At 43.3% G+C, this 21,001-nt stretch overlaps 2 protein-coding genes across 2 annotated transcripts; one reads left to right on the top strand and one right to left on the bottom strand.

Annotated features, from left to right (window-relative positions):
• Positions 1 to 921: 921 nt before the first annotated feature.
• Positions 922 to 11,786, top strand: LOC139474502 (N-acylethanolamine-hydrolyzing acid amidase-like). The gene is made up of 10 exons (XM_071257548.1): positions 922 to 1,179; positions 3,203 to 3,297; positions 3,854 to 3,923; positions 4,789 to 4,915; positions 5,507 to 5,597; positions 6,532 to 6,611; positions 8,416 to 8,588; positions 9,161 to 9,223; positions 10,374 to 10,469; positions 11,489 to 11,786. Exons 1-10 carry the CDS (start codon positions 1,004 to 1,006, stop codon positions 11,559 to 11,561), a joined length of 1,044 nt encoding a protein of 347 aa, XP_071113649.1. The 5' UTR covers positions 922 to 1,003; the 3' UTR covers positions 11,562 to 11,786.
• A 1,713-nt stretch (positions 11,787 to 13,499) lies between these two features.
• On the bottom strand, positions 13,500 to 19,044 carry LOC139475631 (uncharacterized). The gene is made up of 4 exons (XM_071258819.1): positions 18,795 to 19,044; positions 15,211 to 18,428; positions 14,777 to 14,795; positions 13,500 to 13,687 (listed from the first exon to the last, which is right to left on the bottom strand). Exons 1-4 carry the CDS (start codon positions 19,042 to 19,044, stop codon positions 13,500 to 13,502), a joined length of 3,675 nt encoding a protein of 1,224 aa, XP_071114920.1.
• Between the last annotated feature and the right edge of the window lie 1,957 nt (positions 19,045 to 21,001).

Here is a 21,001-nt window from a genome sequence, read left to right as displayed (position 1 = left end):
GTTGGAAGTGGAACTGCCATTCTTCAGATACTTGCATCAACTGATTACTGTATAGACCAGTCATCTGGACCTCATTGTCACATTTTGTGCTAAAATGAGAAGTTATAAGGTTAGATAAATCTTTTTAAACCTCCAACTGATTTTGTTTGTTTGTTTGTTGTTTAACACCTTTCTCTGTAATATTCCAGTAATATAAGGATGAACTGAAAACAATCGAGTCGGGACCAGATAATCCAGCGATTGACATCATGAGCATCGATCCAAGCAAGTGGGATACGATGACATGCATCAACCGAGCCTGACCACCAGATCCCGTAGGTCGCCTCATACGACAAGCATGGGTTACTGAAGACGTATCCTTCCCCGGATCTTCACTGGTGAACTGATTTTCATCGAAAGTGACCGTGACAATGACTAGAATGTACTGTTGTGACCTCTTACACATCCTTCCATCATTTCTTGAGGAATAGTTCCAGGAACCTAAATTTATTTCTGGGCGAATGTTACAGGGTTATAATATATCGATTACCAGATTAACTGGACTCGGTGGATAATGCCCTCATGATGAACTCTCCCTGTGTTATGTGCTCGTGTTTATAAATGAATGCGGGTCTTTAAATTACATACACTGCTTGTTCATGCCTGGGTTCGTGTTTGTCCATACGATATATTTTAATATTAAACAAAGAAGGACGTGTACGTGCTGCCTTAACACTGTCCCCGTGTCCGTTGTGCCTGAAGCAGGTCTCTTGTCTGGAGAGTGTCGGACTCTGAACACCACGATAACAAAGTAGACGGTCTCCTTGCCTAGCCTTCTCTCTACTGGTCAAAAACGTACCTGTCTAGCATGAGAATTAAATACGTACTGATAGTCAGTGTCGCGATAGGGCAGGTTATCAGCTGTTGGTCAGGTACAGAAACACATGGAGATAGAAAGAGAGCATGTGACAATCTGGACCCGAGTCCGTTGTCTCAGTATTCACACACTCCCCTCGTCGTCACGATGTTGGTGCTGTTGCTGTCCGCTGTAGTTGCTGTGAGTGTAGGAACGCCGCTGTCCCTCCAGGACAGTACTCCCCAAGCGTTCACGGTCAACCTTGACCTCGCCCCTGCTCAGCGGTGGGGACATGTGGTCACCAAGTTTTCTAAACTGGCGAAAGATGCACACAAGGTCATAGAGTAAGTAACACGATGCTGTTGGCGTTAGGTTGTGACCAATCAGGGATTAGGACGGGTTCGACCCCATTCCTGTTGATACAAGAAGCATAAAGCTCAGAATAGAAAATAACATATAGGTTTTAACAAATATGTATTTACATTTACATGAGACCCGTGAAGATCCGGGGAAGAATTGGTCTTCAGCAACCCATGCTTGCCGTAAAAGGTGACTATGCTTGTCGTAAAAGGCGACTAACGGGATCGGGTGGTCAGGCTCTCTGACTTGGTTGATGCATGTGATCGATCCCATGATGTCATGATGCCCATGATGTCAATCACTGGATTGTGTGGTCCAGACTCGATTATGTACAGACCGCCGTCATATAGCTGGAATATTGCTGAGTGCGGCGTTAAACAAGAAACCAACCAACAACAACATTTACATGAGAAATACATATGTTGTATCTGTAGACGTTAAAACACGTTTGGGACAATTTTATGTTCTATACATTTTCTCCTTTAATGGGAGAGGCACTGGGGTAGCTTTCAGATAACTGATCTTGCATAGATCGAAATAAATTGACTTCCGTATATTTCATAGTGACAGGGTCATATCAATTCGGGTTTGTTTTATTTTGTGGTATACCTCTGTAACTGTCGTATTATGTGACCACGGGACTCCATGATCCATTTTAACATGAATTTGTGTGATTCATTTTGGCCGAATATGCATATATCCACTGTAACAGATGCTGAAACCGCGGACGCTCATTCAGACTTGATGTCGAAATGTGACCTACTTCCGTCAAAAGGTCACTGCGTCCCACAAAGTGAAACGATTATTCTGACGACAACCTTACGTATGGAAGCGTAATAGTGCCACATTCTAAAAATAAGTATCATCTACTTATCTAAAAAAGTATCATTTACGTAGAAAGAAATATCATCTACGTAGATGGAAGTATTACCTACGTAGATGTAAGTATCATCTGCGTAGACGGGAGTATCACCTACGTAGATGGAAGTATCACTTACGTAGATGGAAGTATCACCTACGTAGATGAAAGTATCACCTAGGTAGATTGAAGTATCACCTAGGTAGATTGAAGTATCACCTAGGTAGATTGCAGTATCACCTAGGTAGATTGCAGTATCACCTAGGTAGATGGAAGTATCACCTACGTAGATTGAAGTATCACCTAGGTAGATTGAAGTATCACCTACGTAGATTGAAGTATCACCTACGTAGATTGAAGTATCACCTAGGTAGATTGAAGTATCACCTACGTATATTGAAGTATCACCTACGTAGATTGAAGTATCACCTACGTAGATGGAAGTATCACCTACGTAGATTGAAGTATCACCTACGTAGATTGAAGTATCATCTGCGTAGACGGGAGTATCACCTACGTAGATGGAAGTATCACCTACGTAGATAGAAGTATCACCTACGTAGATGGAAGTATCACCTACGTAGATTGAAGTATCACCTACGTAGATTGAAGTATCACTTACGTAGATGGAAGTATCACCTACGTAGATGGAAGGATCATCTACGTAGATGGGAGCATTCTCACATAGATGATATGTTTTTAAGACTGTGGCACTAATACGTTTTCATACTTCCGTATTTCCGAAATATAAACCCATTATTTAGCACACAGAAACACAGAAACATACACAGACTATAAGTTTCAATGTCACTGCATATTATTAGATTAGCATTCTCCCAGAGGGACTTAAACATATCATTAGGTGCTTGTTGACCGATCCATGTTTCCTGTACATTGCAGAAATAGAATATGTTTAAAACACATATACACATGATATCAGTCACATCAATGGTGTTAGGGCGGGGTTTATAGGACTTGTGGTTATCAAACATGTTAATTAAATGCAATTTTTCTATTGACCGACGACGAATATAGTCACTGTAGCATTTACCTGTCCACATCTTGGAGGCCAGTCGGTGGTGGTTTGGTGATGTGAGATGTTATAGTGTTTCATTCATCTCCACCCTGGCTCCATCTGTCTGTTACAGATCCCTCGTCCCTGAAGACGCCATCCCCCTGGTGGAGGAGATCGGCCGTGAACTGGACAGTTACCTCCCCATGGAGTATGCAGATGAGATGAGAGGTCAGTGAAGCTTGAGAGTGAGAGCGGGTGTAACCTTCAACGTGAGCGTGACCTTCAGCGTGAGTGTGACCTTCAACGTGAGCGTGACCTTCACCGTGAGTGTGACCTTCAGCGTGAGCGTGACCTTCAGCGTGAGTGTGACCTTCAACGTTAGTGTGACCTTCAACGTGAGCGTGACCTTCAGCGTGAGCGTGACCTTCAGCATGAGCGTGACCTTCACCATGAGCGTGACCTTCAGCGTGAGCGTGACCTTCAGCATGAGCGTGACCTTCACCATGAGCGGGACCTTCAGCGTGAATGTGACCTGCGTGAGCGTGACCTTTTTGTGTGAGTGTGACCTTCAACCTCAGCATCCTACTGAACAAGGGAATGAGCGGTAGTATGATCTTCACAGCAAGTGTGGATGTGAGCCTAAGTTGAAGTGTCAGTCTGTTAGTGAAAGTGTATCTGAATGTTAGAATATGTGTGAATATCCATCGTAAATACACATGTGATATACATTATTCCTTGTATTTCTTCTCAGCTAGGTTTTACTGTATTTGGTTGATTGTTTCAGGCATCGCGACTGCTATGAACACCAGTCTCGGGGACATCGTGCTCGTCAACCTAGCATACGACATCACAGCGTACGTCTCCTACTACTCTTGCACGTTAAGACAAGACAACTAATTTGTTTTAAATAATCGTGTCTGGACCAGGCAATCCAGTGACTGATATTGTGAGCAAAGATCCACGTCGTCAAGGTACAAGGACAAGCAATGAACCAAGTCATTGAGCCTGACCGCCTCTTACGACCAGCACGGGTTGCTTGGGCCCTATTCTAAGCCGAATCCCCGCGGTGCAAGGATAACGGATTAGGGCACATTATCTGATTTTATACCGATCTGTCCCCATGGGGCAAGGCGAACTGATTAGGGCACATTATCTGATTATATACCGTTCTGTCGTGAGCGTGAGCTGGGTGGATCGATGCTCATGACGTCAATCAATGGATTGACTTTCCCAGACTCGTCTATTTACAGACCGCCATCATATAGCTAGAATATAACTAAGTGCGGCGAAAAACAACAATCAAACAAACTGTCCTCACGGGGCAAGGCTAGCTGAATTGAGCACATGATCTGATTATATACCGATCTGTTGCCAGGGTCGTCGCTGGTTGTATATCTTTGGTTGAGACAGACAGACAGACAGACGGACGGACGGACGGACGGACGGACGGACGGACGGACGGACAGACAGACAGACAGACAGACAGACAGAGTATCTTTGCAAGTTGCCCTATTGTTTCGAAATCCGAGATCCGCCATACCTATTTTCCTTAGGTGGTCAAACACACACCCTTCTCTTTTCTCTTTTATGCCCTGTGTCATTTGCTAACCGCAAAGCTAACTCACTCACTAACCCAACGATAACGACATCGCATGACATGTGTGTTCGTGGGAGGTGTTTGTTTTCTCTGTTCCTGCAACTCTCTGTCGCCTGCTTCAGATTTTGCACGAGTATCGTCTGCCAGGACAGCAAGGGTCAGATCTGGCACGCGAGGAACCTGGACTACAGCTATGGCGATATCCTCCGTTCAATAACCATCAAGGTGGACTTCCAGAAGGGGGGCCAGGTAAGACAGGCAGTACTCTCAGGAACTCCGAGAAACTCTTGTAGACCGACGAGTGAGTTTTATTAAAGTTATTGTACTCAGCAGTAAGCAATATACCCTGTAGTCTGCAAGTAAAACGATCCTGGCTGGCAAAACAAGGTTGACTGCATGAACAATGATCACGTGACACACAAGTCTGGACACACATTGCACCCAACCAATCCTCATTTGCCGGCTCTTACGTCAAGGTCCATGGGGTAGTATATTGGTTAAAGCGTTCGCTCGTCACTCCGAAGGCCCGGGTTCGATTCCCCACATGAGTACAGTTGTGAAGCCCATTTCTGGTGTCCCCCGCTATAATATTGCTGGAATATTGCTAAATGCGGCGTAAAACCATACTCAATCACTCTTACGTCAAGCGCGGGGGAGTAAGGACCTAAACTACCCAGTCCCAGCAGTAGGGGGGGGGGGGGGGGGGGGGGGTGGTGGTGGATGTATTGGGACCAATCATTTGAGATACGATCTCCTGCGGAGGTCTGGTGAAGTGGTACAGTTTGGTGTGATCAGGCACCATTTCGTGTTCTGCTTGCTGTAGTGTACGTTGTGTTTCAGACGGTGTACACCGGCGTCACTTTCGCCGGCTACGTGGGCCTCCTGACCGGACAGCGGCCTCAGGCCTTCACCGTTACCGTGGACGAGAGGGGTAGGAACATACCGTTAAATAGTACCGTTGAACAAATCATGGATTGAGCGTAGTGCTCCTTAGGACATATTTAATTTCCAAACAAGCCTGACTGGCCGGGAGGTGAGATCTTTGCTGAGGTTTCACTTTGTACAGAAGCACACGTTACAACGGCCTCTCACATCTTGGCCATTGGCACTGTTTATTCCGTTTTCGATTGTAACATGTGTCCTTACTTAGCATTAAGACTGGCCTCTTTATACAGTAAACTAACGAACTCAAAGGGACTACTAATTTTAGTTCGTTATAACCGTAGTTCGTTATAAGCATATATACAACATAACTTCAGCAAATAGTCTGGACCAAAAACGTAAGTTCGTTATATCCGTAGTTTACTGTACATTACAACTGGTAAATAGCCTGCTACAATTACAATTTTGAAATTTATTCATATTATCTGAAAGAGTAGTAAAATTATTTTTCGTTTCCTATGTTAATCGAACAGTGTGTTCAGCTATTTTTTTGGAAAGCTCAAAGTGGTGCATGAGCAACTTTTGATCATGATCAAGATGTATCTAGGTTTCGAACAAACTATCCACAGACCTTGTCACGACTAAGGGGCGCAACTCTGCAGAGTCTCACGCAAATGGACCGCTACATTTGATAGAAAACGTCCAGAACAGTCGTTAACGACGATAATTCGAAACTGAGGCTATGTATGTTATACATGTAGGACAATTCGTAGCCCTGCACCATGACTGTTGAATATTATGTATTTTATGAAAACAAAACAAATTTAGATTTATATAAAAGTAAGCCAGGCCAGCTCTATTCCAAAATCGCCTCAGAAAATAAATAGAGGATAGAAGTGTATTGTGTAATAAACTATTTTATAGGCTGCATGTTAGTCCAGATAGATCGCTGGTATAAAGTATAGCTCAATGTGTGTTTATAGATCAGGGCCAGTGGTGGATGAACCTTCTGATCGCCATCTTGGACCAGACCGCCAAGCCCCTCAGTTTGCTCGTCAGGGATGTAAGTACTGTTCACGACATGATGCAGAGTGCTTCTGAAGACAATAGTCGCCTCTGGAGGCCAGGAGAGTACGTTCTGGGGCCTCGATCCAAGCAATACGGCTGCTGTAACCATTCGTTAAACTATGGGACTCAGAACGACCGTAGAGCTGAGATCGCTCTGTGAAGGATGCCCGACCCAGATATGTCACCCTTTACAAGATGACAAGAATCCCTACATATATCACTGATTCATGTGACGAATAATTGGCCAAGAGCTATGTGTCACTTCTTCGCTATGTGATATCGATCTGCTCCGTGACTGGGGAATATATGCATTTAATCTTCTCCAAGTTAGTCTCGATTCCCCAAATAGGCCGGCTACATTCCACATAGGAATCAGCATTAGAAACACACCTCGGTTTGTGAAATATAATATAGGACACTGCCTGATGTAGCATCCACTTACACATCCACGTTCAGTGAACACACCGGATTGGCAAAATACCATGAGTGCGTGAACACCATGAGTGAGTGAATACCACGAATGAGTGAACACAAGGATTGAGTGAATACCACGAATGAGAGAACACAACGAGTGAGTAAATACCACGAATGAGAGAACACCACGAGTGAGTAAATACCACGAATGAGAGAACACCACGAGAGAGTGAATACCACGATTGAGTGAACACAAGGATTGATTGAATACCACGAGTGAGTGAATACCACGAATGAGTGAACACCAGGATTGAGTGAACACCACGAATGAGTGAACACCAGGATTGAGAGAACACCATGTGTGAGTGAACACTATGATTAAGTGAACATCATGTGTGAGTGAACACCAGGATTGAATGAGCACCATGTGTGAGTGAACACCATGATTTAGTGAACACCATGTGTGAGTGAACACCAGGATTGAGTGAACACATGCTTTAGTGAACACCATGTGTGAGTGAACACCAGGATTGAGTTAACACCATGTCTGAGTGAACACCATGTGTGAGTGAACACCATGATTTAGTGAACACCATGATCGAATGAACACCATGTGTGAGGGAACAACAGGATTGAGTGAACACCAACATTGAGTGAACAGCAGGATTGAGTGAACAGCAGGATTGAGTGAATAGTGTTTCGCACTGCAGATATTGCTACAGTATCACATCAGTACTAGGGCTGGGACGACTCCAAATTTACTACCCGGGTACCCACACCCCTATTACCCGACCCTACCCGGGTACCTGCTGTTGGTGTAAAGAGATAGGTACAACATGTCCGATTGGGAACAGTTTGACAGTAGCCATGGCAGAATGCATCTATATACACGTATAAAACGATGTGGTTATGCATACACTGAAGTTGACTGAGGTTTTAGCTTTGTTCAAACATATAAAAGTCAGAAGAGCGTGTTCATAGTCATATGTTGTTATATCGTGAATTTTTGTCATGAAACAATATATTACGTGACTAACCACGGGTCCGGGTAGTCCTGTGGGTACCAGGGTCCTACTCGGTAACCACCCGACCCGAGCACCCGACTTACCCGTCCCAGCCCTATATTCAGTACCACAGTATCGAGCCTGCATCAGACAAACCAGTTCTCGATAGTGTGAGCAACGATTGACGCCGTTGGGGTTTTATGGGTCACACAGCTCAAGTTGACAGTTGGCCTGTTCAGCAGCCATTGTAACCATATGATCCCCATTACAAGCGGCAATTGGTTTCTGGAAAGTTCTGCTATAATTATCAGCATCAAACAAACGTGGTGGAAAGGAGCCTGGTACAGATCCTGATCAAGGTAGCTTTTTTTCTTACGCCAGGTCTTAGCCACCTCGACGACATATGCTGACGCCGTGGACACCCTCTCCAGCACCGACACCGAGGCCGATGCCTACTTCATTGTAGGGGGCGCCAAGAGCGGGGAGGGCGTGGTCATCACCAAGTCGAGGATCGGAGCAGACGACCTGTGGTACATGAACGAAGCAGCTCCTGGGTGAGTGAGGGAGGGGTAAGGGGGTGCGACTGTGGATTTAACGCCATTCAGGTCGTTGAATTATAGTTTCGGTGTGAGTGAGCAGACGACCAGTGGTACATGAACGAAGCAGCTCCTGGGTGAGTGAGGGAGGGGTAAGGGGGTGCGACTGTGGATTTAACGCCATTCAGGTCGTTGAATTACAGTTTCGGTGTGAGTGAGCAGACGACCAGTGGTACATGAACGAAGCGGCTCCTAGGTGAGGGAGGGAGGGGTAAGGGGGGGGGGGGGGGGGGGGTGCGACTGTGGATTGAATGCTGGTCGTTGAATTACAGTTTCAGTGATACGAAGAGGACTGATATGGTCCCGACACACCACAGGTCATCAGTTGCGTGCATCTGAGCTATGGCATCAGTAAATGGTCGACACAGGGTATTTCAGACTTGTTTGTTTCGGGAAGGTCTACATATCACATGACACCGATGGAGTGTCAATGACAGCCCGTGATATTGAAACTTAATGTGTGATCTTGGCATATGAGTAACTTGTGTTTGTATCCAACATGACTGCAAAGTAAGGCGTGTTTGTTTCAGATGGTTCATTGTAGAGACGAACTACGATCACTGGGTTCCTCCACCTACAGATGACAACAGACGGTAATGACGACTTAACGCTGTCTGGGCTGCGTGTATAGGGGGCAGGGGCTCTGAGCTCATGATTAGCATAATCAGCCTGACTGTGCCAGGATCACCCTTACCCTCTTTGCTGTACCATTTTTTTAAATCTGATAATGATGATGATGATGATGATGACTGTGCCAGGATCATCCTAACCCTCTTTGCTGCATCACTTATTTTAATCTGATAATAATGATGATGATGATGATGATGATGATGATGATGATGACTGTGCCAGGATCATCCTAACCCTCTTTGCTGCATCACTTATTTTAATCTGATAATAATGATGATGATGATGATGATGATGATGACTGTGCCAGGATCATCCTAACCCTCTTTGCTGCATTCTTTATTTAATCTGATAATAATAATGATCATAATAATGATGATGATGATGATGGTGATGATCTAAACTTATTCCTATGCCAGTTACCGAGTAAGAAACATGCAAGAGATATTAAGCTTCCAAGTATTGCTTCAAGATCAACATAACAAGAGAACAGCATTATCACTTTCCCCCGCCATGGGGCACATTAGAGTTTTAGTTGTTCATACAGTAGTGAATATAAACTATAAAAGTCATATAAAGCCTTAAATAGAGATAGCCACTGAGGCCGCTTTATGTCATCAGAAAAAGTGATTGAATGTTAAATTAATACAAACAAAAGGCCCCTTCTCTGGAAAAAAAACCTCGGTCTTGATAAGTATCTCTTAGATAAGCTAACTTCAATAGTTTCTCAGAAAACTTATCAACATTTTACACACCATGTACCAAGCAAAATAACATGGACCAAGGGCTGTAACTCTGTAAACAAATAATTTACAGGACCAATTTTCGAACGCATTCTTCACAAGAATCACTTAGATAATCATGAAAACTTAGTTGAAAAGCACGAAGCAATGGCCATAACTCTATAAAACATGAATTTACGACACCAATTTTCGAAGTCATTTGAGGTCATGACCAGTAAAATCTGTGTGTGAAATTCTATGACTCAAATAGTTTTGGAGAAAATTAGCCTCTTTTGAGAAGCGGACAGACGGACGGACGAACTCCGTTCCTATATTCCCTGCCCCACTTCGTGGCCGGGAATAATAATATGATTTAGTCGTATTCTGTTGACAGTGACCCCGCCGTGAACGCCATGAAGGCTATGGGCCAAGGCAACATCAGCGTCACCAGCCTCTACAACGTCATCTCCACCCACCCCGTCCTCAACAAGTAGGTAGTTCAAGGGTTTATGTGAGTGAGTGAGTGAGTGAGTGCGTTGGGCTGTGCACACAATTCAGGGCGTGTCAGGAAAACCCAAAGTGACGCAGTTCGTTGACGTTTACCGTAATGAGGTGATCCGTGGGACGAAAGATCTTAAATATCGGATTCAAACCCACGATTCAGAGGATCCTGGCACAGCTAAGGGAAGCAATTCTGTGAAGCGAAATGTGGCGTTATCACCACTGGACAAAGCATGACTCCAAGGTTTCTGTATCAACTGTTTTTCTCACAAGACCGATGCAACTGTTGACTGACATTCAAATTGTGTTTGTTTCTTTGTTTAACGTCGCACTATTCCGGCTATATGACATCGGTCTGTAAATAATCGAGCCTGGGCCAGACAATCCAGTGATTTACATCATGAGCATCGATCTACACAATTGGGATACGATGATATGCATCAACCAAGTCAGCGAGCCTGACCACCCGATCCCATTAGTCGCCTACGACAAGCATAGTCCCCTTTTACGACAAGCATGGGTTGCTGAAGACCTATTCTACCCCGAATCTTCACGGGCTCATTCAAATTGTGGTTGTTATTGGTTTTGTTGGGTGGGATATGAAGAAGTGTTTTCAAAGTCACGCAGACAATGAAGATTTGCCATTTGAGCAACCGCCCATGCGAGTTTCGCTTCTAATACAGTAATTAAGTACCTTAGCCGCAGCAACCACATTACCTGTATTTTGTACAGCTCTTATCCGAATGCCTGACAGATTGCATCACATAAAAAAGACTAAACTTAGCAAACTGTTGTCCGCACAACCAAGATGGTTGTCGTTTTCGCAAAGCTATTTCACGTTCAAACTAATTTAGCCGAACATATTAAGATAATCAATGGAGAAGCCATCTTTTTTTACGCTTTCAAAAGGCATCGGAATCCTGCCATATTGCATGAATTGCTTTTACCACTTCTTGTCAACTAAGTCATCTGGAACGCCGTGTTGTTTGACTGACTTGTCTGTTACAGCAAAACGGTCTACAGCATCGTCATGTCTGCAGCCCAGCCTACCACCCTGACCTCCTGGATCAGGATCCCTTAAGCCCCGCCCTTGCCTCGCCCACTCACAGACAACACATTTCTACCGCTACATAGAGCTACATAATGAAGTGGGGATCTTTAAGAGATCGTTACATTCGTATGTGCATCCACATAACTTTTCGAACCTCGTTTCGGAAAATCTGTACGACAAACGCACTCATGTGAACATCGTTATAAATACATGTTTATATGATTTCAAACAATAAAAAGAATTTTATTTTCTATCTGTATGTGTTTTGTTATGTTATTCTTTGTTTATGAGGTCATGCATCCTCTGTATCTCCAGCTCTCGTAAGGGAGAGTAATTTGTGATCGCGAGAACCACGCGTTTTCACTTCACACCGATCATGGTTCCATTGCCATCACGGCTATGGTGTGTACGAAGTCCCTTCGTGGAGTCCTTCAGTTATGACTGCTTTAACAGTATCAGGTTCAAATTATATATAATAATAATTTAGCTACAGTTTACCAACCCTTCGCCAAAGTAGACAACCACGCCCTTATCAACCAAGGGAGATAACTCTCAAAGTGCCCCCACTCCATCATTCATTGTGTGAATCAATGTAGAGTGGACAAATAATCTAGTTTCAAACAGAAACATCTTCCGAGTTATCATGAACAATGCCATTAGCTGTAGGCGATCGTACATGTCATGTTTAGACTAGCGCGTTCTGCATTGACAGTTCGGATCAAGAAAACCCTGAGGATGGCCCGAGACACGGAATAAATAAGGATTTAGTCGTACACATGTCCTTGGTTCAACCTGTAGACTGGATCTATATGACAGGTTACATTTCCATAGGTAGAGATGTTCCTCGCATCATGACTGGCATGGGTTACCATGTTGAAAGAATTTAATATCATACAATTCTTTACAAGGTATAATCATGTATATAAGATATATAGATTTTTTTATTCACATTGTCGAATAATTAAACAAACACCACAAGAAAATGGCGGACTTGAGAGCGTGTCAGGCTCTAGGTGATTCTCGGATTGGTCCGTCATGGAAAGGTTAACTATGGACGCCGGGGCTCAAATAAAAGCCGGGTCAATTGTTCAGTGCAAAAAATAGAAGCCGGGCCTCTAATAGACGCCCGGTCGATCAATTGAAATATTTCCATTTCGAGACGATTCGGGATATTCGTGGTCATAGTGAAATGGGGGTATTAATAGAAGCCGGGCCTCCAATAGACATCGGGCCTCTAATTGACGCCGGGTCAAAGGCTTGTCCGAAATAAATAGAAGCCCGGGCGTCTAATAGAGGAAATACGGTAAACTCGACTGTTGTTATTGATCCCAATAACAATGATGAAAGACACTGAGAAGACAAGAGTAGAAGGAATGCACTTTTTTTGGACTTTGACATCACTTTGACTTTGAAATTTGTTATCCATTGCAACATTTCCGTTCCAAACAAATTGACACAAAAAATATGATTCTTCCATTCAAAACAATAATTGCTGCTTCTGTTTGAACAAAACATCAGGAAGACAAGAAAATACAGGTGACTACTTGGTTTTACTTGAAAAAAACCCACACGATACCAATGTTACAAAGGCCAGGGTATTACTGGTGTTATATATCCCATATGGGGATGACCCATTGCCAAACTGATGAGTGCTATCTGCATGCTCTGTGTCCTACAGGACCGCCTCCGTGGTCTAGTGGTAGCGCGTCCGCAAGGAGAGCATCATATCCAAAGACCCTCTCAGGCGCTCGGCATTAAAGGGCTAAAACAAGGACTGGTCTGCTCGGAGTCAGTATACTGTGTCTGAGTAGGGTATTCATGTTAAACTGCGGCATGGTATTTCAGTGTGCTAGCACTATAAATCGGCATCAGTCCGGACTAGTACAAGCAGCCACACACACGTGCATGCACTATATAAGTGCAATAATCTTGGACGCGACGTTAAACCCAATTTCACCTCTCCTCACCTCACCTGTGTCCTACAGTCACCTGGGTCGGGTGTTTGTTGGTTCGCTGGATCTGCTCAGGACGTTTCTCGGGCCGATGATTGCAACATGGCGACTTCCTGGATTGTCCCACAATTCCCTCCGTCAGTGTCACGTGCCGTGATGCAAGGTCAAGGTTAACAAGGGGTCTTCGAAGGCTATGATGGAAGCCTGGTAACAAGTAATGCAAACGTTACTTCACCGTCGGAAGTTTATTGTAGTTGAATTTAATGTGTAAACATTCATTAATACTTGGTTATATGGCTGAGGAGAAGAAATCTTCTTCATTAAATTGAATTCAGATTAAAACTTCAAGTAAGAACTATCTTATCGGTGAAAAGGTGATAGCCGTTCTGTTAATACAATACAGAAGATAAAACTAAAAAGAATAAGATAAAATCTTAGAACGTTGCTGCAAGTTGTTTTCAGAAGACGTACGAGAAAATATAATGTTTCATATACCCGACGCAGACTCAAGATCTATAAGAGGCCACTGAATAACCTTGAAAGTTAAGCTTGAAAGCGTTCTTGTGTAATGATTTATCTTTCTCAAGCTGTGCACTTCTTACATTCTCCCTAATGCTATTATGACCGGGCCTGTATGGCTACTGTGTCACTGCGTCGTTACAATTATTACATAAAGGAGGAACGTCTTCATCAATCCTGGTTCGGTGTGCATATAGCCACAATGGGCAGGCTGGTGTCTCACAGGAACGGATTCATCTGTTTACGTAGGTTAACTTTGACATACGAGCCAACCTTTGAACATAAAGAATAAAGATGGCGTCCAGTTGTATCATTGGGAATGAGGCACGTTATTCCCCGTTAAATAAACAACAAGTCAAAAATATCATGTCGGGCATTTTAATTAAACAGAAACAGAAGACAGAAACACAAACCTTCATTGCCACACTAACCAAATGGCCCCAAAATGTAATGTTTCTATATATTCATCAAAAGTGAATAATTGACCACTTTCTGTTATAAAGTGGATAATGGAAGTTAATTCTAGTATTAGCAAAGGCAATCTCCTGACTGGAGCTCTGAGGACGTCTTCGTCCCACAACGAATAAATGTCAACTTTTACATGTACCCCGTTCAACGTAGTGGTCCGTCTCATCAGCATGACACGCACGAGATTTACCACAAAAAAGAACATGAGCAACAGGTGCGTTTGGGCGAGCACTTCCATATTAATCGAGTGTATTTGGACGAGCTATACCAACCCAACCAAGAACAACTGTTTCCTTCTGTTCATACCCCCCTCCTTGACAGATTCCTGGCAACACAATACATACAATATCAACACAATATCAACACAATATCAACACAATCTCAACACAATACTAACACTTCTAGCGTTTGCAATGAATTGAAATAAAACTGTACCATACTTACAAAATGATTGAAATTATAACAATCCATTAGTCCTTGAATATCCATGAATGCTCATATCACATTTTACAATGTCACAGTTCAAGAGTCACAGTTCACAACACATTTCAGTTTTACGATGTCACTGTTCACGACGTCAGTTCACGAAGTCACATTATCCAAAGTCACATTATCCGAAGTCACATTATCCAAAGTCACATTATCCGAAGTCACAATCCCGGATCACAGTTCAAAGTTGACCACTCCAGTGGACAAATCTTGTTTGCTGCTCTAGTAATCACTGATTGTCCGATCCGTACATCCACGACACGCACATGTCCATCTCTTCCTGGGTATGTCTTGACAATTCTACCAAGTGGCCACTGTCCCCGTGGAGTGTCAGGAGATATCACCAGCACAACATCATCGATACACAGGTCTCTGCTTGGAGTTCGCCATTTCCGTCTTGGGTTCAGACCTGGGAGCCATTCCTTCATCCAACGCTTCCAAAAGTGCCTCATCAGTTCCTGAATACGTCTCCAGCGCTTCCTTGGGTGATAATCGGTTGTGTCTACGGATTCCGGAGCAAACATTCCTCCAATCTGGCCATGCAGGAAGTGATTCGGAGTCAGAGGAATCTCATCTTGGGGATGAGTCGACTGATATGTCAGAGGGCGCGAGTTGATCAGCGCTTCTGCTCCGGTGAATGCTGTTTCCAGTTCCTCATCTGTGACGTCACCATTCCCCAGGATAGCGAAGATAGCACGCTTAGCCGATTTTATCATCGTCTCGAATACCCCTCCAAAATGCGGCGAGTATGGAGGGTTGAAGTGCCATTTCACTCCTCGATTGGCCATGGAACGCCGAACAGCATCTTGATCCAGCATGTGAAGAAGTTCCTTGAGTTCTTTGACGGCACCAACGAAGTTTGTTCCATTGTCAGATATGACATCTTGTGGTAGACCTCTTCGATTTACCATTCGGTAAAACGCATTTAGGAATGCGCTGGTGTCCAAGCTGTATGCCATCTCTAGGTGAACAGCTCTTGTAGTCAAACAGGTGAATAGACACAAATAACGTTTCTGACGTGATTTTCCTCTGCCTTGGACTGTTATGAAAGGTCCAGCATAGTCAACAGCAGCCTGGCTGAATGCACGGAAGGATGTTCGAAGTCTCATTTTTGGTAACGGAGCCATCATTGGATAGGCAGGTTTTGCTTTGTCCCTATGACATCGAGCACATTCTTTCTCCCATTCACGTATTGCTTCTCGTGCTGAGATAATCCAATATTTAGATGACACTGCAGCCAATGTTTGGTTTGTGCCCAGAACATGTTTACCATCTTCGTGATACTGTTTTATGATGAGCTTTGTCACCCAACTTCTACGAGGTAGAATTATAGGAAATCGTGCTCCAAGTGGCAAACATTCAGCATCGCCTAAGCGTCCACTCAATCTCATGACCCCATTTTCATCTAGATGTGGCTGAAGTGTAAGGAGTTTGGAACTGGAAGCCAACATCTTACCTGACAACAAAGTTGCATATTCACTTGCAAATGCTTCCGTCTGTGCATCAGCAATAATTCTGTGCTCAGAATCTGCTATTTCCTCTACCGTCAGTTCACCTTTCATTTTGTAATCATCTGACGTGGAACAGTTATGCAAGAATCTGAAAATCCAAGCATTCACACGTGTCAATTTTCTCCAGCTGGAGAATCTGGAAGGGTCAAGTCTCCACGTCGCAAGGTCAGGTTTCTGTATTGAAACTAGAGCAACCTGCTTATTGCTCGTTCTTCTTTCATCATCATTGATGATGTCAAGGGAAAATGCTTTATCAGATGGCCATTCCGTTTCATCTCTGAGCAAAAACGTAGGACCAGACCACCATAACTCATTGTGTATGAGTTGTGAAACAGACAGACCTCTTGTTAAGTGATCTGCAGGATTTTCTGCAGATGGTACGTGTCGCCATTGAGATGGATTTGTAGTGCTGTGTATTTCTCCAACTCTGTTGGCAACAAACGGTTTGAAAGTACGACTATTGTTTCTTATCCAACACAAGACATTCCTACTATCTGACCAGAAGGTAACCGTTTCAATCTCAATCTGAAGGACTTTGACCACTTCAGATACAAGTCTGAGGCCAAGTACAGCTGCCATCAGTTCAAGGCGTGGTATGCTACAGGCTTTCAACGGAGCTACACGACTCTTTGCAGCAACTATCCTGCTTGACTTCTTTCCGTCCATGTAAGTATAGATGGCGTAAACAACGGTGCCATATGCATCCTGTGATGCATCAACAAAGGTATGAATAGAGACTGAACAAACCTCAGCATCAAGGCGCAAACATCTGGGTACCTGAACACCTTGTACTTCTTTCCATTGTACTAACCATTTTTCTATTTTCTGTTGCAGGTTCTGAGGCAGTTCATCATCCCAATCGTGTCCTGTTAACCACATTTCTTGTAACAGAATCTTTGCAGTGATTATAAATGGTCCTATGAATCCAAGCGGATCAAACAGTCTTGCAATTTGCCTGAGAAAACCTCTTTTAGTGGTTTCTTCTTCAGGAAACGTACCAACTTTGAATGTGAACATATCTTTTTCAGCCACCCACATTAACCCAAGTGCTTTCACTGATGGTAAATGGCCTTTACAAAGATCAATTTCAGAAGCCCTATCTTCTTCAGGAATGTTATCAAGGACATTCAGGGAATTGGACAACCATTTCCGAGCATGCATTGAAGCACTGGACCATAACTGAGTTAATTGGTTGTACAGTTCTATACCTTCATCCACATTCTCTACCGAGTCCATACTGTCATCCATGTATGTGGATTTTATGACAGTTTCTGCAGCCATAGGCAGATCTCCCAGATGTGCCTTAGCATGTTCCTGGGTAACATACTGAGCCAAGAAAGGAGAAGAGGTGTTACCGAATACAAGACGACTGAACTCGTATACCTCAGGAGGCATATCTGTATTCATAGATCTCCAGAGAAATCTGTGGTAAGGTCTATCTTCCGGTGATATTTTGATCTGCAAGAACATCTCTGCTATATCACAAATGAGAGCTACTGGTTTTCTCCTGAACCGTATCAGCACATCAAAAAGCTCACTATGAAGCTTCGGGCCTGGACTGATTACATCATTCAATGATGTGTCCTGATACTTTGCCGAAGCGTCAAAAACAATACGGACCTTTGTTGTGGTCTTATCTGGGCGCAATATCGGGAAATGAGGAAGATACCACACATCTTCCCTCGATTCCTCATGATCTACTTTATGGATATAACCTTTTTCAACATACTGCAAGATGATATTGTCATAGGCTAGTGCCGTGTCCTGGTCTTTGGATAACTTCTTTTCAGTGCTAAGCAGCCTACGAAATGCCATGGCATAGTCATTTGGTAATGATGGAACGTTCTTCCAAGGAATACCAATCTGGTATTGGCCATTCATATACACTAGTGTCTCCTGTGCTTTGTGAAGAGCTTGCTCGTCATCTGGTATAAGGCGTTTGAGAGGAGTCTTCAACTCTTCAATTTCCCAAAATGACTTCACTAATGAGCACAATTCACTGTCTTTGCTGTATGTGTGGTATGTATATGCACAGTGTGTTTGGGATGTTGCCTGACTGCTTACATTGCCTATGCATGTCCACCCGAGAGGCGTTCTCCTTGCAATAGGATCGCCTTTATCTCCACAAACATCTTCGAATGACTGATGTAATTGCACATGATCAATACCTATCAGGAGATCGATAATTGGACGTCGCCCAATACTTGGAAAGCTTATGTTCTTCAAGTGATTCCATCTGTGTCTACATTTTTGCCAATCAATCACTTGCAAATCGCCCGTGACCCTAGTAGTAGTCAGTGCTGTCATTTCCATATCCACCCTACCATCTTCACTCTCAATTCCAAATACCACTGGCTTGGTCTCAAATGTTTCTTTCTTACCATTCAAGACACTTACAGATATTTTCTCTATTGACCCCTGCATCCCTAATTCTGAAGCTACATCAGCATTAATGTATGACTTGGTACTTGCATCATCCAATAATGCGTTGACACGGATCCTTTTAGTTCCATTCTTCAGCACTACTGGGACTGTCCGAAGTGCTGTGAACGGATGGTCAAATTCCAATGGCATAGTTGCATGTGCCCTTTCAGAAAAGCCCTGGTCATGACCTTTTGTTTGAGAACCTACCTGAATATCCTCCTTATCCACAACTAAACTATTGCCTTGCGCAATGTCAATTCTGGGTATGTTCTCATGTAAGAGTCTATTGTGGGTTTTCGTACACCCATTGATCCCACAGCGATATGCATATCTACATTGTGAGCCACGATGATTACCACCAAGACAGCGAAAGCATACTTTCATTTTCTTAGCAGTGTTCCATCTCTCAGAAACATTCATATTCTTGAACACATTGCATTTCCATAACACATGCTGTTCACCACAAACCTTGCATATGACCTCCTTCTTTGACTTTCTATTCAGCTCACCGACAAATGAGCACGATTCTTTTCTTTTTAACTCTAGTCTTTTGTTTTTATCAGAAACACCATGTATTGTTTCCGCTGCTATCGTTTGGTATTCAGCTTCCTGAAGTACCCATTCTCTTAGAGTCTCGACAGACTCTTGCCTATCTCTGTCATGAATCCATCTTTGGTATTGTGCGATCATTGACTCAGTCATTTTCTTTTGTAAAGTGGCATAAAATAACCCATTACCAAGCTCTTCTATTCTATCTGCTTCTTTCAGACTAACGACTGCAATGTCCAAGACATCAGCAAATCTTTGAACATCTCTAGCATTCCCTTGGCGAATAGGCTTCAAATTTGTCACTTCTTCTAACTGTAACGCTACTTGACGCCTCCTACCACCATACTTCCTTTCTAGGCGCTCTAATGCAATGTCATAAGCTATAGCACTATGCCCCAAAGCTTGTACTGTTTTCAAAGCCTCACCAGAAAGATACTGCCTTAGCTGTAATAGCTTGTATTCAGCAGTTGCTGGTGCTTGGTCTATGCATGTCAGAAATGCAGCCTTCCAACTTTCATAGCATTTAACATCTCCAGAAAATACTGGGATAGAAACACGCTTGAGTTGTTTCCATAGATCAGTGCCTATTGCATAACTGTGTGACTCTGCTTTATAAGCATGTGTGTGTTCATGTGGTATGCTATGAACATCATGCCCAATGTCTTTCTGAATACATGGCTCACTTCCCGCAGCCTGTTCAGGTCTATACAATCTATTGCGTCCCTTACTTGACAAGGAAGTCACATCTGACCTATTATCTAAGTGAAATTGTGCCTGTTCAACTACAGCATTAGTTTCATCCTCAAGGTGACTAATCTCTCTTTCAGTTTTAGCGACATTTTCACCTTGCTGATTCTTTGCAAAAGCCAGAGTGAGTTGTGTCATAACATCGATTGCTTTCACCAGACTTTCATTTACTTTATCTATACCATCTCGTATGTCTATTCGAGATGGTTGGTCAGAAGATTCTAGTAAGCTGTACAGCTTGTTTTTGGCTTTTGTAAAGGTTGATTTAACATTTGCTTTTTGTTGTTTTAGTTTCAAAATATTCTCCAGTTTTAACAGAGACCCTTCTGTTTCTTGGGCCAGAGACTCATTGCTCTTTACAGAGCCTCCCTCCTGCAGATACGACATAATTTATTTGACTTACCTTTTGAAACCACGCTCTGCTACCATATGGGAATGAGGCACGTTATTCCCCGTTAAATAAACAACAAGTCAAAAATATCATGTCGGGCATTTTAATTAAACAGAAACAGAAGACAGAAACACAAACCTTCATTGCCACACTAACCAAATGGCCCCAAAATGTAATGTTTCTATATATTCATCAAAAGTGAATAATTGACCACTTTCTGTTATAAAGTGGATAATGGAAGTTAATTCTAGTATTAGCAAAGGCAATCTCCTGACTGGAGCTCTGAGGACGTCTTCGTCCCACAACGAATAAATGTCAACTTTTACATGTACCCCGTTCAACGTAGTGGTCCGTCTCATCAGCATGACACGCACGAGATTTACCACAAAAAAGAACATGAGCAACAGGTGCGTTTGGGCG

The sequence above is a fragment of the Haliotis cracherodii genome, unplaced genomic scaffold (genome assembly GCF_022045235.1).
Source record: "Haliotis cracherodii isolate W230 unplaced genomic scaffold, xgHalCrac1.p SCAF_3, whole genome shotgun sequence".
Lineage (NCBI taxonomy): Eukaryota > Metazoa > Mollusca > Gastropoda > Lepetellida > Haliotidae > Haliotis > Haliotis cracherodii.
The sequence above is the reverse complement of the archived record's forward strand: the minus strand, read 5'-3'. Positions and strand labels throughout refer to the sequence as shown.